Genomic DNA, 17,378 nt, shown 5'->3' with positions numbered 1-17,378 from the left:
CTCCATAAGCTGACATAATGTACAGCTGAGACTGATAATCTATTTTTGCATTGCATTGTATTTTGTCATGAAACAGTGTGAATGTGAGTGTGAATCGTTGTTTGTCTCTATGTGTTAGCCCTGTGATGGACTGGCAATCTCGCCCAATGACAGCTGGGATAGGCTCCAGCCAACCCACGACCCTTAATGGATAAGGTATAGATAATGGATGGATGGATGATTGTTCATAGTGGAAGAGAGAAAAGTACACTCTTAATTTTTCACTTTTCTGCAAACAACAATCTTCACGTTCGCCAATCATCATCACTTTTATGTTACTCTTGAAAACTACAGTCCTCTGTTACTGCAACTGTATCCTTTCACATTTCCATATCATTTCAATAAACAAGAACATTACATGATATGCCTGTATACTGTTTTCGAGCAGAATCACACACAGTGTTGTTTGTGATAATAATGGTGATGCTGTTTGCAACTTTAAATACGCAGCGAGTCTGTGAAAATGCAAACCCTGATGTCAGAGGTGATGAAAAAGTGCTTTTCCTGTGAAAACTGTTTCAGTGCTGAACCAAGAATTAACAGGAAATGCGCACACACACACACACACATGCAGCCTGTCACAAAGTGTTCTTGAGAGTTTCCGCAGCAAAGACAACCGCTGCTGGAGACATGCATGCAACATCAGGTTTCAGGAAATACATTTGTTTAGACTATCTAGCAATCAACCACTACTGCAATGATATTAACTCTATTCAACAGCTGGAGATTCTATCTGTCAATTTGAAAATAAATCCTACACTTCACATGCACTGTCCATGATTACATTTACATGTATTCAGGCTTTTATTTTCCTATGTATGGATGCTTTAATGTGCATTATTGGATTGTTAAACAAAAATATATATATCTATAAATCAGTGACGGGCTGTGCATGTCACACGTAGGCCTTCACTGGCTGTCCTACCTGAATTAACCCACCTCTTAATACCAATTAATATCATTATGATGTCACGGATATAGAAACCATCAACAATATACAGAAACACAGTATAACAGAAGTTTGAATCACAGACAGAGATGTCATGTATCCAGAACAAATGCCATTACTGAAGCAATGCTATAAAAACCCAATTAAAACGATTCAATAGGTCTCCAAACACTGCAGCCACAGCTGAGTCACACATATCATCTCCAACAGAAGCAGCAATATTAACTAATACAATGACAAAAACATAAACAATAAAATATACTGTTGGTAAAATGTATTTTACTCACCGAAACTGCTGATTATCTGTAGACAAATTTAAAAGCTGCTTCGTCGAGCGGACATTCTCAGCTCTAAAGCGAATTAAAACTTATCCGAGAAATACAACTGGGCAGACTCAACTTTCAGCATTAGCTTCCATAGCGATAGAAAATGACTTATTGTTGGAACTGAGACGCACAGATAACCTCTACAACAGCGCCATTGAACTCTTCCTCGTCGTCCAGCCATTGTGGTTTGGAAAAACAGTTAATAAATCTATACTAATGTGTTTTAGCTTGCACTAGTAGCTATAGGATATAGTTTGCTAGCCCTGACCAATATGCTCTCTGACCATCCAATCAAATGACATGAAAATGTTGACGTTATCAAAGGCCTGCTAGAAGGCTCTGGCCTCAGCAACTTGAAATCTAATTGGTTAAAGGATCCGCGAGGCAACAGTTTCATTCCCATTCATTTCTAATTACTGGGGTCTGGACACTTGCACAACTTCAGCTCCGACTGAAAATGACATCAGGGCTTCATGTCAGACAGAGAAAATCTAAATAAAGAAAAACAACACTGCTGCTAATGTCCCACTAGGTTCCCCAGCATTACCAGCTGCAGATCTAGTAATGATCTCCTGTGGGTTCATCCTACGAGTGACACCCCTCATATTAACCATAATTATTTGATCAAGTAAATATAAAAATACTGAGTCAGTGCAGCTTTAAAGCAATATAAACACCCAGATGAGTTAACAATGAGCCTAACAAATACAACCATTTTGAAACCCTCTATAATCTTCAAAATAAATCAACCATTTCACATGTTCTTCCTTGTTGGTGACACAAAATACTACACGTCTGTATTCAAATTCTAATATTCAAATATTTCTCCTCTTCCTGACAGTGTACTGAAGTTCGCATTTATCCTCTCTGAATCCTTTCTTACTCAGCCTGTAAAAAACAGATGTAATGAACAAAGCACTGACTTTATCACAGTTCACTCAGATATGAAAGTCCTGATGCCACTGACCCTCCATAACAAAGTATACGGATACCTGTTCAGGTTACCACATACAGGTATATCTGATATAAGTGACAGTAAGTGGTGGAGGATCCAATGTTTGTGTCAGTCATGGCAAATTATCAAAACTGACGACTAATCATGAAGATCACTAGTTGATTAACAGCCAGTGCTGCAGCGCTGGGAAAGTGAAGCAGACGTGTATAGTCATTCACACAGCTGCTGGTTGATGAAGTAGGAAGGAATGCCTGCTACATTCCTCACTCTCCTCCCTCCTGTCATCCTCCCTGTTAGCTGGGGGGGTCTGAGTCTTACAGAAGCAGCCATGTGACCTGGAGTGGGTGCTGATTCACAACGTTTTCTCATGCTGACAAGAAACCTGGATCTCTAACTGCGCTGTAACTAGTGCAGCAGTGAAGAGCTGCTCATGCTGCAGCTCACAGAGTCAGAGGGCACGCTAGTGTATTCATATAGAGCAACCACAACGGCCTTTGCTATGCATATGCTATACCTGTGGTGATAACCAAGCTGTTCCTATGTTTTGTTGTTTTGTCTGATATGTGTGAAATGTTTGGAGTGAATGTTCCAACAAAGGGATAAAATCTGCAGTTATAACATGTAAAGTCACAGCAATTACAGGAGCAAAGTACAGACCACTTAATATAACACCCACAGGACACTACACAGCAAAACCATGAGAAAAATATGCAAAAATAATGGGCATAGCAATAGCAGTATTTTTCTGCAGTGACAGCGCCCCCTACATTTTTCTTACTGACTAACGATGTTGCTACTGGTAATTTCATTGGTGCAATATCAATATCAAGCAGTTGGAACTGGACCACAAATGGAACAATGAAAGAGAGATAGCTAATGTTGGCTAACTCTCCCCTCCTTCATGTAATGAAGGACAAACAGCAGGAGCATGACACTGGCACAACAGGTGCTAAACTGACATGTTGGTAAGTTAGGCTAACTAGTTTCCTAGCTTGGTTAAGGCAATGGGAAAAAACATACTCACTGAACAGTGCATACAAATAGTAGAACCACTTCTACCTTCAGACCCCTAATGGAACACTAGAACCCTCTGCTTAAAGCCGTATAATGAATTTCTGTTCTGGGGGCTAGAAGCTATCCCAGAATGTTCTACCAGGTCAGTGCTGATATTTTAAGTTTGTACCAAGTGCAGTTTTCATAGGAAGAATGGAAGGATGTGATAAATGAAGACATGGATTTTAAAAGTCTCTATCAACCCAACAGAGCAGAGAGATATAGAAAATACACTTACCTCGTAAAAAAGCTGACTGATATGACAACAGAGACTCAAAGATACTGTTGGATGCCATGAAACAGTTTTTCGAAATATTTCTTCCTCTCCGCTTTTTTCAATCTGTAAATAAAAATCGCCAAAAATACACACACACACACACACACACACACACACACACACACACACACACACACACATACATACAGACAATGTAAGGTCAGTAAGAGATCCTCCAACAAGCTGAGACATCAACATTCATGACCAATCTCTTAACCACAAACCACATCTATCTATGTGGGAGTGTGCATAGTGTGTATGTGAAGGAATGCATATAGTGTATATAACTCATCATTGATTCTCACAGTTAATAAGTATGGATTACACCAACGCATCATATAGACTTTACTGCTCCATAAATTATATACTCACAGACATGAGATTTTAAAAAAGTAAGACACAAGATAAAAGTAACATGCAGGGTGATTTCCAATGGCCTAGTTAGTGTGCCATTGCTCGTTGAAGATATGAGATCATTTCCTGTGTGTCTTTGAGGATTTGAACGTTTCAGGGACCATGGGTGCAGCTAACTAGTAAAAAGCAGCAGTTAGCTGAATAGCTCATGAAATGTGTTTGAACACTTAAAAGTGCAACTTGCAGGTTAATTTTTTTTAGAGATTTATACTTAACGTCTAAAAATGACCACTTGAAAAGTTAATTCAAGAGTTTATATGTTTTACAAGACATAAAAGCTAAAGAGTCTTGTTTTCTAATGTTTGCTAACTTCTAATTTAAAACATCAGCCCCCCCCCGATACTCACCGATTAGTCTCTGTAACTGCTATCAATACTCATGTCAATACTCATATCAATACTGCTGACAATAGCTGACGACCAGTACTAGTTCTGTTGTAGCCTGATATGTGATAGTAAACTGTTGTACTCTACTGTTGTGATGTGGACGCAGCGTTAGCCATCGTTAGCCGCCGCTAGCTAACGCCGCTCACTCACCGACACGCCTGCCTAGTCCACTCGTTCCCCTCACCCCAAAGCTCAGTCTTTCTCCTGCGGCCGTTATTTCTCCTGACTCCGGTCTGTTCCTGGTCTCTTGAAAGCTCAGGCTCCGAATTATACAACTGTGGTCCGCCGTGTGCATATGAATGTACATTTTCGACGTCTTCCGTTTCAAAACTCATAGTCTGGTCCATATTTATTAATGTTAAACTTGATCTAATTGATTGATTGGTCGCCCCTATGTGACATCACTTCCGGTTTGTTGTTTTGAAGTGAGGAAGGAAAATTCTCTAAAATGGCTCCAGGAGTCACTGTAGTGTATTAATTGTTCTTAGCAAACTGGTCAAATATTCCTCTACTCTGTTCTATTTTATTTGAGAGTTTGAATTTTAAGTGTAAAGTTTGAGTGCACTGTTAGCAAGCTAGGCTAACTAGCCGCCTCTTTCTGATTGGGAGCTTGTTGGCCTAGCTTTCTAGCCTCCATATTCCATATCTCAATCACAAAGTTAACAGCACAAAATTAGAAAAAAGAGTTTTATCATCAGATAAATGGTCTTATAGATATGCACAATACTTGAAGCTTATCATTGTTTCCTTACACAGAAATTGAAGAAAATTTAAATTTCAGTTTGACTTTAATGGCTGGAATTGCATATAATATGCAACTGTGGAGTTCTGGAACATTTGAGGCAGATTGAAGCTGTCATAGGTTTTGAGAAGGGCAGGTGGCAGGAAGGAATGACAGGGTGATACAAAAATAAGATTATGCATCATCCACCATGATCTCATTTGTTTATAGGGAGCATGGTAACTTAACAGTATTTTTTTTTTTTTTTTTAAGTGAACAAATGAATCAGATGAATGCAAATAATGTTTCTGAAGATGCTTTCCCTTTTAACATAAAACTTTGTAATAAAGGGTGTAAAAGTTTACATATTGTGTATTAAAATGTCAAATTTGCAGCAAAATATGTTGCAGCAACAAAAGCAGCTTCACTAAAACACATAAATTGTGAAAGTGAATGAGCTGTGGTCGTGGCATTCTTACCCCAGCGGAGGTGTCCTGGTCGTGGGTAGATCCTTGTGATTTTTCCAGCTGACCAAGCGACTCAGATGCAAAGTAATCCACACACCCTTCTCACTCTTTCTTTCTCATTCTCTGCTTGTGGTGTCTTTCTCTGTCTCTTGACTTACTCACAGCTCTTTTCTGCTTCCGCTCTTTCTCTCTGTTGCCATACGCATCTTCCTTTATCTCTCAGCGCTCTTTATGACTGTTTCTCTCTCTCTCTGGTTTTGGTTTGTGGTTCTCCAAATCCCCTTGCTGATGACTTTTTGTCTTCGGAGTTGACTCTCTCTCTGACATTCAGTGTTACTGAAGAGAGATCGTCTTTCTGTCGATATCACAAGCCACCTAGTTTGGTTTCTATTAATCTGGCATTGTGGCTTTGGAGTATGCATGTGTGTATATGTGTGTGTGTATAATCAAACTAACCACCTGCCTGCTCAGCCAACAGTTTTCACTGAGGAAGTAGCTGTGGTTAGAGCGAGCGAAATGGAGGGAGAGGGCGTTGTGGTGTGTGTTTCTGAGCGCCCATATGTGCATTTGTGGTTTGTGTGTGTGTGTGTGTGTGTGTGTGTGTAGCAGGGGTTATAGAGAGAGTGAGTGAATCACCTCTACTTCACCAAACCTCACTTCAGGCCAGAGTGCCAGACCACTGTGACCTCTAGTGTGTATGTGTGTGTGTCTGTGAGCATAATAAAGGAAAACTGAGGAGAGAAGTGTGGTCCATCTTTGATATTACTGGTCATATATTATCAGTAGACCTGTTTTTATTTTTACAGGATGCAGGTGACTTGCACTTTCTGAAAGTGCAGTACTAAATTACTGGATTGCCCCTTTGAAGAAGTGATAATTTCCTTCTTTCATTGTTTGATTTTAGGACATTTTCATGGACTGAGAAGTTTTTCCCCAAAAAATGTGTGCACACATTATTTCCAAATTGCGATTTGTGTCATAATTTTAATGCTGGTTCACGTTTGCCTGCTCTGTTTCCCCTAGAATAACATTCATTTTGGCTGATTCCACCTTGCAGTTTAGTATTCTCAGAAAGCTATTGCTGCTTCCCCTTTAAAGATCCCTTGGTAAAATGGTGCAGTCAGTGGAATTTAAAGCTGAGAATAAAACCAAAAATACATAACACAACTACCATAGCCTCATGGGTATTCTCTCCCCCTTTTTTTACAAAGTGGGAAAAGCTATGTCATTATTCATATATGTATTTAATATTAAAAAAGTCAGCATAAAAGTTTGTATTTTCTAGACCTGTTTTTCTACATCTGAACAAAGATCTGTTGTCCATCAGGTTCAACATGACACAAACTATTCTGGCAGAAGAAACCTCATATTTCTGTTTGTGTGTGTAAGTAAGTACAAAAAACATCATCTTCAACAGTCGTTGAAATAAAAGTGGTGTGTCATTTTTTACATTAAAAGGCTGATTATTAAGGGGCACCATAGAATTCTGTATGGTCTGTGTGAGTGTGCATGTGTGTGATTAAAAGTTTAACACCTGCTTGTTAAGTATCTGTCTTTCCAGTGGAGGGTTGATGGAGTGCAAACACACACACACACACACACACACACACGCCCACAGGCAACTTGACTCTCATGTCCCCGCCTCCTTACACCCCAACACCTGCACTGACACACTTCTACCCCTCCTTAACTCCACCTCTGCTACCTCAACACACACTTACATGCACAATGCCTGGACAGCTGCTGCCCCACCTCTGCAGGTTTAGGTTTCTGAGCTACACCCTGACCCTAAAACTACATCTGAGCATCTTAAAGACAGGTCCCACAATCACCCACCACCAAAAACATTATTTGAAAAATCCTCTGTTTTTTATTTGATGACATGTGTGCACATGTACTCATTGTTTTGGAAAAAGCAAAAAAAATCGAATGAGATTTTGGATCAGGTATCCAAAACCCTCAGGACACACGGTACTTGAGGACTGGGTTGGTAAACAGACTAGATGTCTGACTGTGCGTCCTGAGAGAGCACAGTGGGAGACTGCTCACCCACTGACCCCTGACCCCTCCCAGACACAACATGACCTCCAGCTGCAACTTCCTGGGTCAGGGCAAGGTCAGACAGCAATACAGGGGTGAGTCAGCTATCAATGCTAGGAAGGGAGGAGACAAACAACAAGTTAACCAACTATGTAAAGCCAGTTTCACATATGAACTCTAGACAATGTCCGGAGAATCAGGTCTGGAAATGCAGTCAGAGATTGTCTGTGTTAGGATGTGTTCTCGGTTAGGTTTGGGTGAGGGAGGCCAGCACTGCAGGTCATCAACATGACTAGATTATTTATGCGAACACAATCGAACAAATCTGATTTTAATACAGTTGCTGGATCAAAACAACTTGTAAACACATCTCAGAAAAGCCCAGACTCCATCTCGCAGGACTCTAATGCCTGATGTTGAGCAATTTTCCAACTCAGCCGGCCTGAGTTGATTTGCCACATCTTTGTACTCTGGCATTGGTATGTGCCAGTGACACTGATCTGACCAAGAAACCAAGTCATTAAACTTCACAGGGGCTTCTGTGGTATTGTTTTAATACATTTCTGCAAGAGCCTCAGACAATTAGCAAATTATCTGTGGTCCAAAGTCACCAATGATCAAATGATGTTTGTCTTTTTATTAGTAGAAGTCATATCACACAGTTGACGTATGCTTTTTACTGTTTTTGTAGCAGTTAGTCATTTAATGACAGAGCGAGTCTCCACAAGTGCAAATGTTCCACCAAAACAAGTTCCTCCAAAGCCAAGCTTTTGCGGGCACCATGGCTAGATCCTGGACTTGAACCATCCAAGATGACTGCGATTGGTTTAAAGGAATACATACAAGGAAAACAGCTGAATCACATTCTTATATCATATATTCACATTCTCCTTTTCTTATCTGATTAACCAGATTTCCCTGTCATATCACCCATACTCCCTCTGTCTTGACTGGTGTTCTGTGTTACAGCTGGTGGAAGAATCTTAGTTTGAGGAGACCAAAAAATCTAAAAAGAAAGAGAAGCTGTGGTGAAAGAAATAAAGTACAGTCCCCCTCCTCTTCATCCTCCTCTACACCCCACAGAGCTCCCACGACATCAAACCCCATCATGTCTAGACCCTGCTCACATGTGTGTGTGGGCACGTCGCTGTGTGTGTTCTTACCAGCTGCTAAAATACAACAGTTGAAGTGGCCTTTGAATTTATCAATAAACAAAACCCCCAAAAAAGTGGACTTAAAGCTGAAGTCTGGATGTTATCCAATGGCAGGCTTTGTTCATTGGCCACCGTTCAACAGCAGAATGGCCTGAACTGCCTACATGGCCAGACTTTGAGTCATAATACTGGACTCATTCGTGTCCTTTTAACGCCAGTGAGACAGAGCCTGTTGGCTGGTCTGAACTTCATAAAACTAATGCATATGATTCCTGAACAGCTGTCTGTAAATGTTAGAGAAGCCTACTCAGCCTCTGCTTTAACAGCTTCAAAGCTGGCCTGTGTGATGTGACTGTGGTCGTGTGTGGTAATTACTAGAATATAGTGTAAAAGTAACAAGTAGAGACGAGCCAAGGTCACTGTAATATCTATCTGAAGGCTGTAAAATCAAAAGTCCTGACTGCACTGAACTGAGTAAGGGTGTCTTTAAATACTACGCCATGTCCACACAGAAGGTGTTTCAGGTGCATCTAATAGAACAGATATTCTCCTATTTTAATCAGTCCAGTTACAGTTTACACTGTACACATAAATGTTTTTTCAAAAAACATTTTTACATGTCTTTATCTGTATTTAATAAGCAAACTTCAATAACTGTGGATTTGGCTCTGAATCCCTCCAAAACGCAGGTGACCTACACTCAGTACTGTTCCTGAACGCCTCCTGTAGAGACGCACACACAGCACCCGAAGGTGCTGCTGCTGCTGCTGCTGCTCCTCTGCTAACATGCAGCTCATGCTAAGCTATCTGTGTGGACACAGCCTCAGACATATTTGTAGTTATCTAAGTTTTAATGGAAATGTCATTTTCCATGTGTAGTTGGTAAATATTGCTGGACGAGTTTCCTGACTCAGCGGTTCCTCCCAGGTGGTATTTAGTTTTTTCTCTGGTTCATCCAGCAACAATTCATTTTCTCAGTATGCATGAAGTTTTATTTGTATGAATGTTGCTATTGTAATACTGTGTGATGACTGGATGAAGTAAGGCAGGGGAGGTGAGGAGGGACGGTGGGAAACTGAAGGAGGAGGGGAGGCCATGAAGGGACAGAAGGAAAGATGTTCTCCCGCTCAGCCAGCTGTCTAGTCAGTGTGAGAAACTACTGGAAACACAGTTAGTCACCGTCATTCTCCCACACACAGCAGCTGTCCACTAACTACACCCTTTGTTCACTAAGGTGGACCGTGACAGCTTGAACTGAAATATGTCAACTTTATACACCAAAAAGCACATCAGATATAACTGTGTGACACTCACTTCATTTTCTTTTTTGTTGATTGCAATTTCTTTTCTTACTACTTAAGATAATCGTGTTCATAGACAAGATCTATTACAAAGTTAATGTCACTGCCACTATAGTTATTTACATATATTCTATACAAATGTACCAGTTATTCCACATCACGAATTGAGTGGGTGGTACATGTCAGATTAACACCAGGATGAATCCCAGGTTCCAAGGTTTCACAGCAGAACATTGCATTGTAAAGAGATGATCAATGTTACTCACGTCAGCTGTCAGTGGTTTAATATTGCTGCTGCGATTTGGGCTGTGTTCTTTCTACTGATTTGATGCGTCTTGGTCAGTGTGGATGTTGGTCCTCTGCTCATCCATAGTTCCCACATATGTTGCATGTAACCTCTCTCCTGGGGCCTAATGTTAAAGTAGAATACCATCAATTCAGATCCATATTAATGGTAAAGTTAAAGCCACTTGGTCGATGCCAAGCCATGTATGTGTGTGTGTGTGTGTGTGAGACTGTGTTAACTGAGGCTAAACAGAACTGGCCACTGTCTGTTACAGTATAGCCACTTCAATTCAATTTCAATTCAGCTTTATTCATATTGCGCCAAATCACAGCATTCATTACCAGGAGACACAGACTGGGGTTTTATTCCTCTGCTCCATTGAGCTCTGATGATGTCATGGATGAGCGACCGTTTAGCCATCCTGTTAAATGGTGCGTGTGTGTGTGTGTGTGTGTGTATGTCAGTCAGTCTAACAGATGTCAATGATGAGGCATCGTCTGAACAACACTGTCCTTTGAAGGACCAGTAAGACCTCTTTTGTTTCACTGATTGGACAAAAAGAACTCCTAAGGTGTGTGTGCGTGTGTGTGCATGTGTGTGTAGGAAAATGCACATGCTGATAATCTGGGAAAGATTAAATACTTAGGGATTGAAAAGATATGTAGAGATGTCTCGTCATGGGAGGATGAGACACATAAAGGACTACTGTGTGTGTGTGTGTGTGTGTGTGTGTGTGTGTGTGTGTGTGTGTTTCACAGAGAAATGTGAAGGAGATTCCATTGCCTCCATTTTGATGAGTCAGCAGCAGGAGGGTGATTCTTCCAGTAAAACACCTCCTCCTGAACACACACACACACACACACACACACACACACACACACACACACACAATTGGAGCAGTGAGACATTGGAATATATTGCATCAGACACACACACACTGAGTCACAGACACCTGGTGCTGTCATTCCACAGACGTGTGTTGTGTCTGTCACATTGTTCTGGCAGCAGCTGTTGAACATACAGAATAAAGTAATATCAGTCCGTTTCTATATTCAGCATGTCTAACTCATACAGAATAATGAGTGAATGAAGTAGAGCAGCAATACAGGTAACAAGCAATTAGATTCTCTACTTAACTTAAAGGACCAATGCAACAATGTAAAACTCATCCTTTGCACATTAAAAGTCCTGCATGAAAATCCATTAAAAAGTGCTTTAACCGTAGAACACTAACATTCACTTTTATATATATTACCCTTTATACATTCACACTAATATGGTATCTATGTGTATATGAGAATTTCTTTGATACTGAAATGATATTTTCAGCTGAAACAAATCCACATAATTTGACTTTTTTTCTTTTTCCTGCTTCATCAGGATCACATGTGAATTTGGGGTGTCACACCTTGCAGTGTGATGATTTCACTGCACTGTCAATAGACACAACACCCTCAGACAGCCCTCTGAAGTTGTCACCGGCCAGAATGTCCTCGCGGCGATGGTTTCAAACAACACACAGCCATAGAAAGACATGTACACAGAGACGCGCGCACACACACACATTATGGAGCTTTATGCCATCTAAGGCTAATGAGGTGATGACTGTCTCAACATTTACTGTATTTCTCTCTCTCTCTCTCTCTCTCTCTCTCACTCTCTCTCTGTCAGTATAGAGATTGGGGGTTGGCAAACAGAGCGCGGCAAATGTGATAATTGGTCCCATGTGGTTTTCAGGAGTGTATTTTTGTGTGTGTCTGAGAGAGAGAGAGAGAGAGAGAGTGTGTGTGTGTGTGTGTTAAAGGTTTTGTTTGTTTGTTTATTTGGTCTTTTTGAAGAAGAGTTTTTTTTTTTTTATACCCTAACTCTTTTGAGTAAAAGTCTACAAAGTTCAGAGTAACTTGGTTTAAGCTGAGTTTTAGGGAGAGGTGTGAGGGTAGAGACGAGTAGATACCCTCACTCAGAGGAAGACTGAGGAAAGAAGGAATAGAAACACCTTTAACACAGGTGTGACATACGTACAATGCAAAAATCTTGCATGTTGTCAGTTGCCATTTCACCACACTTCAGGTTGAGTTGAACGCCTCAGAACTTGACGATGACGATCTGACCATGGGGGACAAGTTCACAGCGCAAAACCTCACAGAATGTCAAAGCAAATGATGGGCATGCTCCTGACTGCAGCGCTTCCATACTGGTCCCTGGGTCTCAATACCAGTGACGATCCTGTGGGTCATCTCAGGCCTGTTGAAGGAGATCCTGGATTAGACATTACAGAATATTGACTCATTAAAGTTATTGCTTGAATTTACTGCATGCACATTATGGTGCTCCATTTATTTGCAATAGCAACAGTCTCAGAACTTTCCGATTATTATCAATTTTTATTAAGAAACTTACGTATCTGTTAAAACATGACATAACTCATTAAAACAGCAAAACATTTCATAGTCATAGTCATATTCATATATGTAAATTTACTTGGCCAATAAAACAGATTCTAAACACTTGTAACCAGGATACATACTGCAATGTGGTTAACTGATGGTGCAGATGCAAAGGCCTGTGATCAGTCAGTATAACCTAATCTATGGATTACTGGTCAACAGAAAGTGGAGATAAGCTGCTCTAACTGTCTTATTGTCTCTTTGCTGATAAATGAAACAGAAAGATTAACAATTTATCGAAACCAAAGTGTATTCCTGAAAATTATTGTGACACAATAGATGTGACTCATCATTTTCCAGTAATGACTAATGACTAATAGCTCCCTGCCAATATGAAGATCGTAAAAAGCTAATTCTTTGCCTGAGCGTTTCCATTAAAACCAGGATTTTTTTTTCAGCCACTGGTTCCATTCACAGCATCAAACAACATGGTGGAGCAAAGATACTGACCCTGATATATAATGTGTTTAGTAAGCAGTTACAACATGCATATGATCAGCAAGTTCTGAATCATCATTATTATATATAGTATATGTGCTTTAAACCTGTCAGCTGTTATTATTACACTGACCTGAATTTCTAATTATTATAATTAATATAATTATACATTGAACTGGAAAATGCCACAAATATCAACATCTGGTGTACACACAAATCTAAATGTTTTATTCTTTATTTTTATTATTACCCTAATGTAGTGGTTATTTTAATGCTTTTTTTATTGTAAAATAAAAATGTCATTCTTTATGCATATAATGCTGTACTGTCACATTTCTGTGACAAACATTGTGCTTTTGGTCTTCTTCACTGCAAAAAATAAAGCCACAGTAAATGTGAAGTTCAAGAGGTTTCACTGCAAAACAGTAAACCCAATTCAATTCAATCATAACAAAAGAAATGAATACAGGAATGTCACTCATTCATCCCTTAGCTTATCCTTGAGGGTTGCAGGGGCCCCAGTCAGTCATAGAGCTTATATGGGAATGTCAGACTTTGGTTATTCCAGTGAAATGAATGCCTGACAAATAAAGTTTCATGATCACACTGATGGAAAAAAATCTCTAACTCCCATATTTTCATGGACTCACTGATTCCAAATGGCCTAATACAGTTAGTTATTTATGGGATTAGAATATTCGGTTTTGTATTTGTTTGAAAAGACTTCAGATAAGAACTGTGACAAGCACATATGATTAAACGTCTCTCATTCATGCTGCTGAGGTTGCAAAGTTCATTTTTCTAAGCTGAAAGCTTTACTGAACTCTAGCTCCTTCTTCTTCTTGCGAAAGTAGAGCCTGAAAGTTGCCTGCTTTGGGAGAATGACACACTTCCTCTTAACATCCTCTAACTGATCAACAGCCCCCCAAGGAGCCACCAGCGTGATGGATATACGGCTCAGAAGGAGGGGGACTTTATTACTGAGACACATGTGGCCCTCCTCCAGTAACGAGGACTAACGCTGCTTACGATCCTTCGCTGACGACTCACTGAGGATTACACACATTATGCGTTTGACGTTTATGACATGATTACTAAATTTAAAGGCTTTGCAGATTTGATTACACACTCGCTACATATATGTGTTTGTGTGTGGGAGTGCTCATGATGTAACGACCCGGTTTACGGGTTTAGGGTTGTATTGTGTTCTTACAGTGTGTGTGTGTGTGTGTGTGTGTGTGTTTATGACATAATTAGTGAATTTAAAAGCAACTGGGTGGCACACTTACTGTATATTGTGTGAGAGTGTGTTAATGACTGCATTAACAACCACTTCTATTGTGAAAATGTAATGATCTTGGAGTGTGTGTGTGTGTGTGAGAGAGAGAGAGATAGTTCAAACCACATTACAACTTGACATCATGAGCTAACAGCATTACCATCACTAATACATGACTAATGACCTAATGGGTAAACAACATGCAAACGCACACACACACACACACACACACACACGTTACAAATGAAACTGAAGCAATGGCCCTGTCCTCTGCCTTTATTTTCATATTTTTGTCTCACTCTGACTGCACTGCTCCCTCTCTTCATTCACTCTCTAGCCGCTCAACCATCACTGCTCTCTCTCACTAGTTAAGCAAAGGAAGATGGGTCCGCAGTCAAATCCTGCGTATTATTCCTTTAAATATGTACATATGTACAGTACACTGTGCTTTGGTGCCAGTGTTGACTACACACACACACACACACACACACACACACACACAGTCAGAGAATAGGACGCACGCCAGCAGTGTGTGTAACGCTTCAGCTTTTGCTGCATGTTTGGCTTGGAAAACACCTTCTGCATCTGCCCGCTCTCTCTGCTTCTCTCTCTTTTTACATCAAAGCTATTTCTGACGCTTCAGCTAATTATCAAGCAACACACACACACACACACACACACACATATATACACGTGCAGCAACCTGATCATTGACGTGTTAATTGCAGGCTGTTTTCTGACAAAAGATCACCACGCTACCTTGAACACCATAATTATGTCACCAGCACACACACTCACACACACTCAGACACACACACACACACACTGTGTAATTACAGGTAAAAGGAGCTAATATGAGCAGCAGGTGGCTGTGATATCATATAGTCAGATGCACCTTGATTGGACATTTAAACACACCTAAGGGACACAAACAGGAGTAAAAGGTTATCAGGACGCAGCTCCTCCAAATGTGCTGGATTTTTTTTAATTTCTGTTTTTTTCAAAACCAAATCACTCAATAGTGATCCCCAAATGTAGCAGTCCAACTCACTATTGATATTTTAAGGCTTCATTGTCAGTGTTGGCTTCAAAGGAAAAATTCAAGAACACTTTATAGTACAGTGAAATAAGGAGCTAATTTTTAATTAGTGAAAAATGGAGGATGCCGTTTACTTAAAGGGTAATAATGACTTTAATCTTGCTTAGTCGAATTGACACTTGTGCCATGTGTTGGATGATCAGGTAGCACTGAAAGCAGTCGTCTCCAGCAGTCCTAATGCCTGGCCCAGATTAAAATAGTAAAGTGACAAGTTTACAAATCCAGCCCCGAACCTTCCAAACTGCTCACATAACATCATACATGTCTGATATTCTTTCACATTACTGCGCGGTATTCTGTTCTATTAACGTCCTAATTTGAATCCCAGCACTGAAACAAAAAAAATGGCTTCATGCTACAAAGAATTCATTTGCATTAGTGCACATATCAAAACAGCATCTTCTCACATTGTCTCTTTTCATTTATTTTTTAACATGCACATTTTAATCTATTACATGAAAATTCATCATCGATAAAATGTATCATTTTTACACTGAATATGTCATTTAGCCGCAGCAATACTAATGTGAAGATGTAAAGACAGAACACACACACACACACACACAGACCACAGTGGTGAAAGGGGTTTTGAGGCCATGGTGTGACTGCCAAGAGGTCTGTGGTGAGTGGCTTGCCGCAATGTTGGACCAACCCAAACACACACACAAACAATGTGGTATTAAAAACAAGCCAAAATGAAGGAGTACTCTTCCTCTTTTCAGCAGAAATATGGTGTGTGTGTGTATTGTGCGTGTGCTATAACAGTTTTTTAAATGCAAAACATGTTCTCTGGTTGGACAGCATCCACCACAGAGTGAATACTGTGCCAGACTTGTATCTTTCCATATCAACAGTCTCATCCATGATATGTGGTTAATTCCACTGGTTTTATGCGAATTAAAAGTGATATTTACTTCTCCCAGAGTATCTTGACAAGTGGAGATCTCCATGTATGATTGTAGAACATCAGCGTGTATGTAGCAGTATGTTAGTATGTAGTATGCATGTTAGCGTGCTAAATTATGAAGAGGACATTATAAATTCTAATAGGATCCTATGTAGATTTAGCAGAGGCTTTTATTTTGAAGGGTACGAATCAACTCTTCCAATGTTCTTCTTGCTAATTTGGTTTTGGTCTTGGAAAACAAACATTTCCCAATGAAACAGAATTTTCTTCAACAGGAAGTTTAGCAACTGTCTTATATAACTAACTGCACATGTTGTGCTTCCACTGACTCTTTTATTTTGACCCTTCTGGCCTAATTGTATTAGAACTATAGATTAAAGCATTATAGCACACAACAGAAAAATTACATCTATAACATATAAATAACTAAATATCCACACATACAGTAGGCTATATTGTCAGTGCATGATCTCTGTGATGGATGAGTAAAGCTCCACTGCAGCTGTTGGGATAATAAGAGGTCACGATAACAACAACGATGATTACGCATTCAATGCCTCAATTACCTGCATGATCAAATATAACATATAATGATAGCTGAAGGTTTATTATTTGCAGATCAGGGCACATACACAATTAAAACAACCATATACGTAGATCATGTGACCATATCCTTTAAAACAGGCCCCCTACAGTGGCAAGAAATTTTCCACTAATAAACAGTTCAAAATATAAGTTGCCATTTTTATGACGTGACAATATTAAGATTTGGTTAGATTACGCACAGAAGTAGCTCTATAAGGTCTCTGTAAGTACTTTGTTAATGTTAGAGGACGTTTG

The 17,378-nt window shown here is 39.9% G+C and overlaps 1 protein-coding gene across 1 annotated transcript in view; it reads right to left on the bottom strand.

Annotated features, from left to right (window-relative positions):
• runx1 (RUNX family transcription factor 1) overlaps positions 1-6,036 on the bottom strand; it is a 51,245-nt gene extending 45,209 nt beyond the window's left edge. The window contains exons 1-2 of the mRNA XM_018704484.2: positions 5,600-6,036; positions 3,561-3,662 (exon numbers count right to left, since the gene is read on the bottom strand). Of these exons, the coding sequence (XP_018560000.1) occupies positions 3,561-3,618 (58 nt within the window). The 5' untranslated portion in view covers positions 3,619-3,662; positions 5,600-6,036. The remainder of the gene's footprint in view (positions 1-3,560; positions 3,663-5,599) is intronic.
• Between the last annotated feature and the right edge of the window lie 11,342 nt (positions 6,037-17,378).

Source organism: Lates calcarifer, linkage group LG7_2, assembly GCF_001640805.2.
Source record: "Lates calcarifer isolate ASB-BC8 linkage group LG7_2, TLL_Latcal_v3, whole genome shotgun sequence".
NCBI classification, from domain to species: Eukaryota; Metazoa; Chordata; class Actinopteri; family Centropomidae; genus Lates; species Lates calcarifer.
This window is presented reverse-complemented; position numbering and strand designations above follow the sequence as displayed.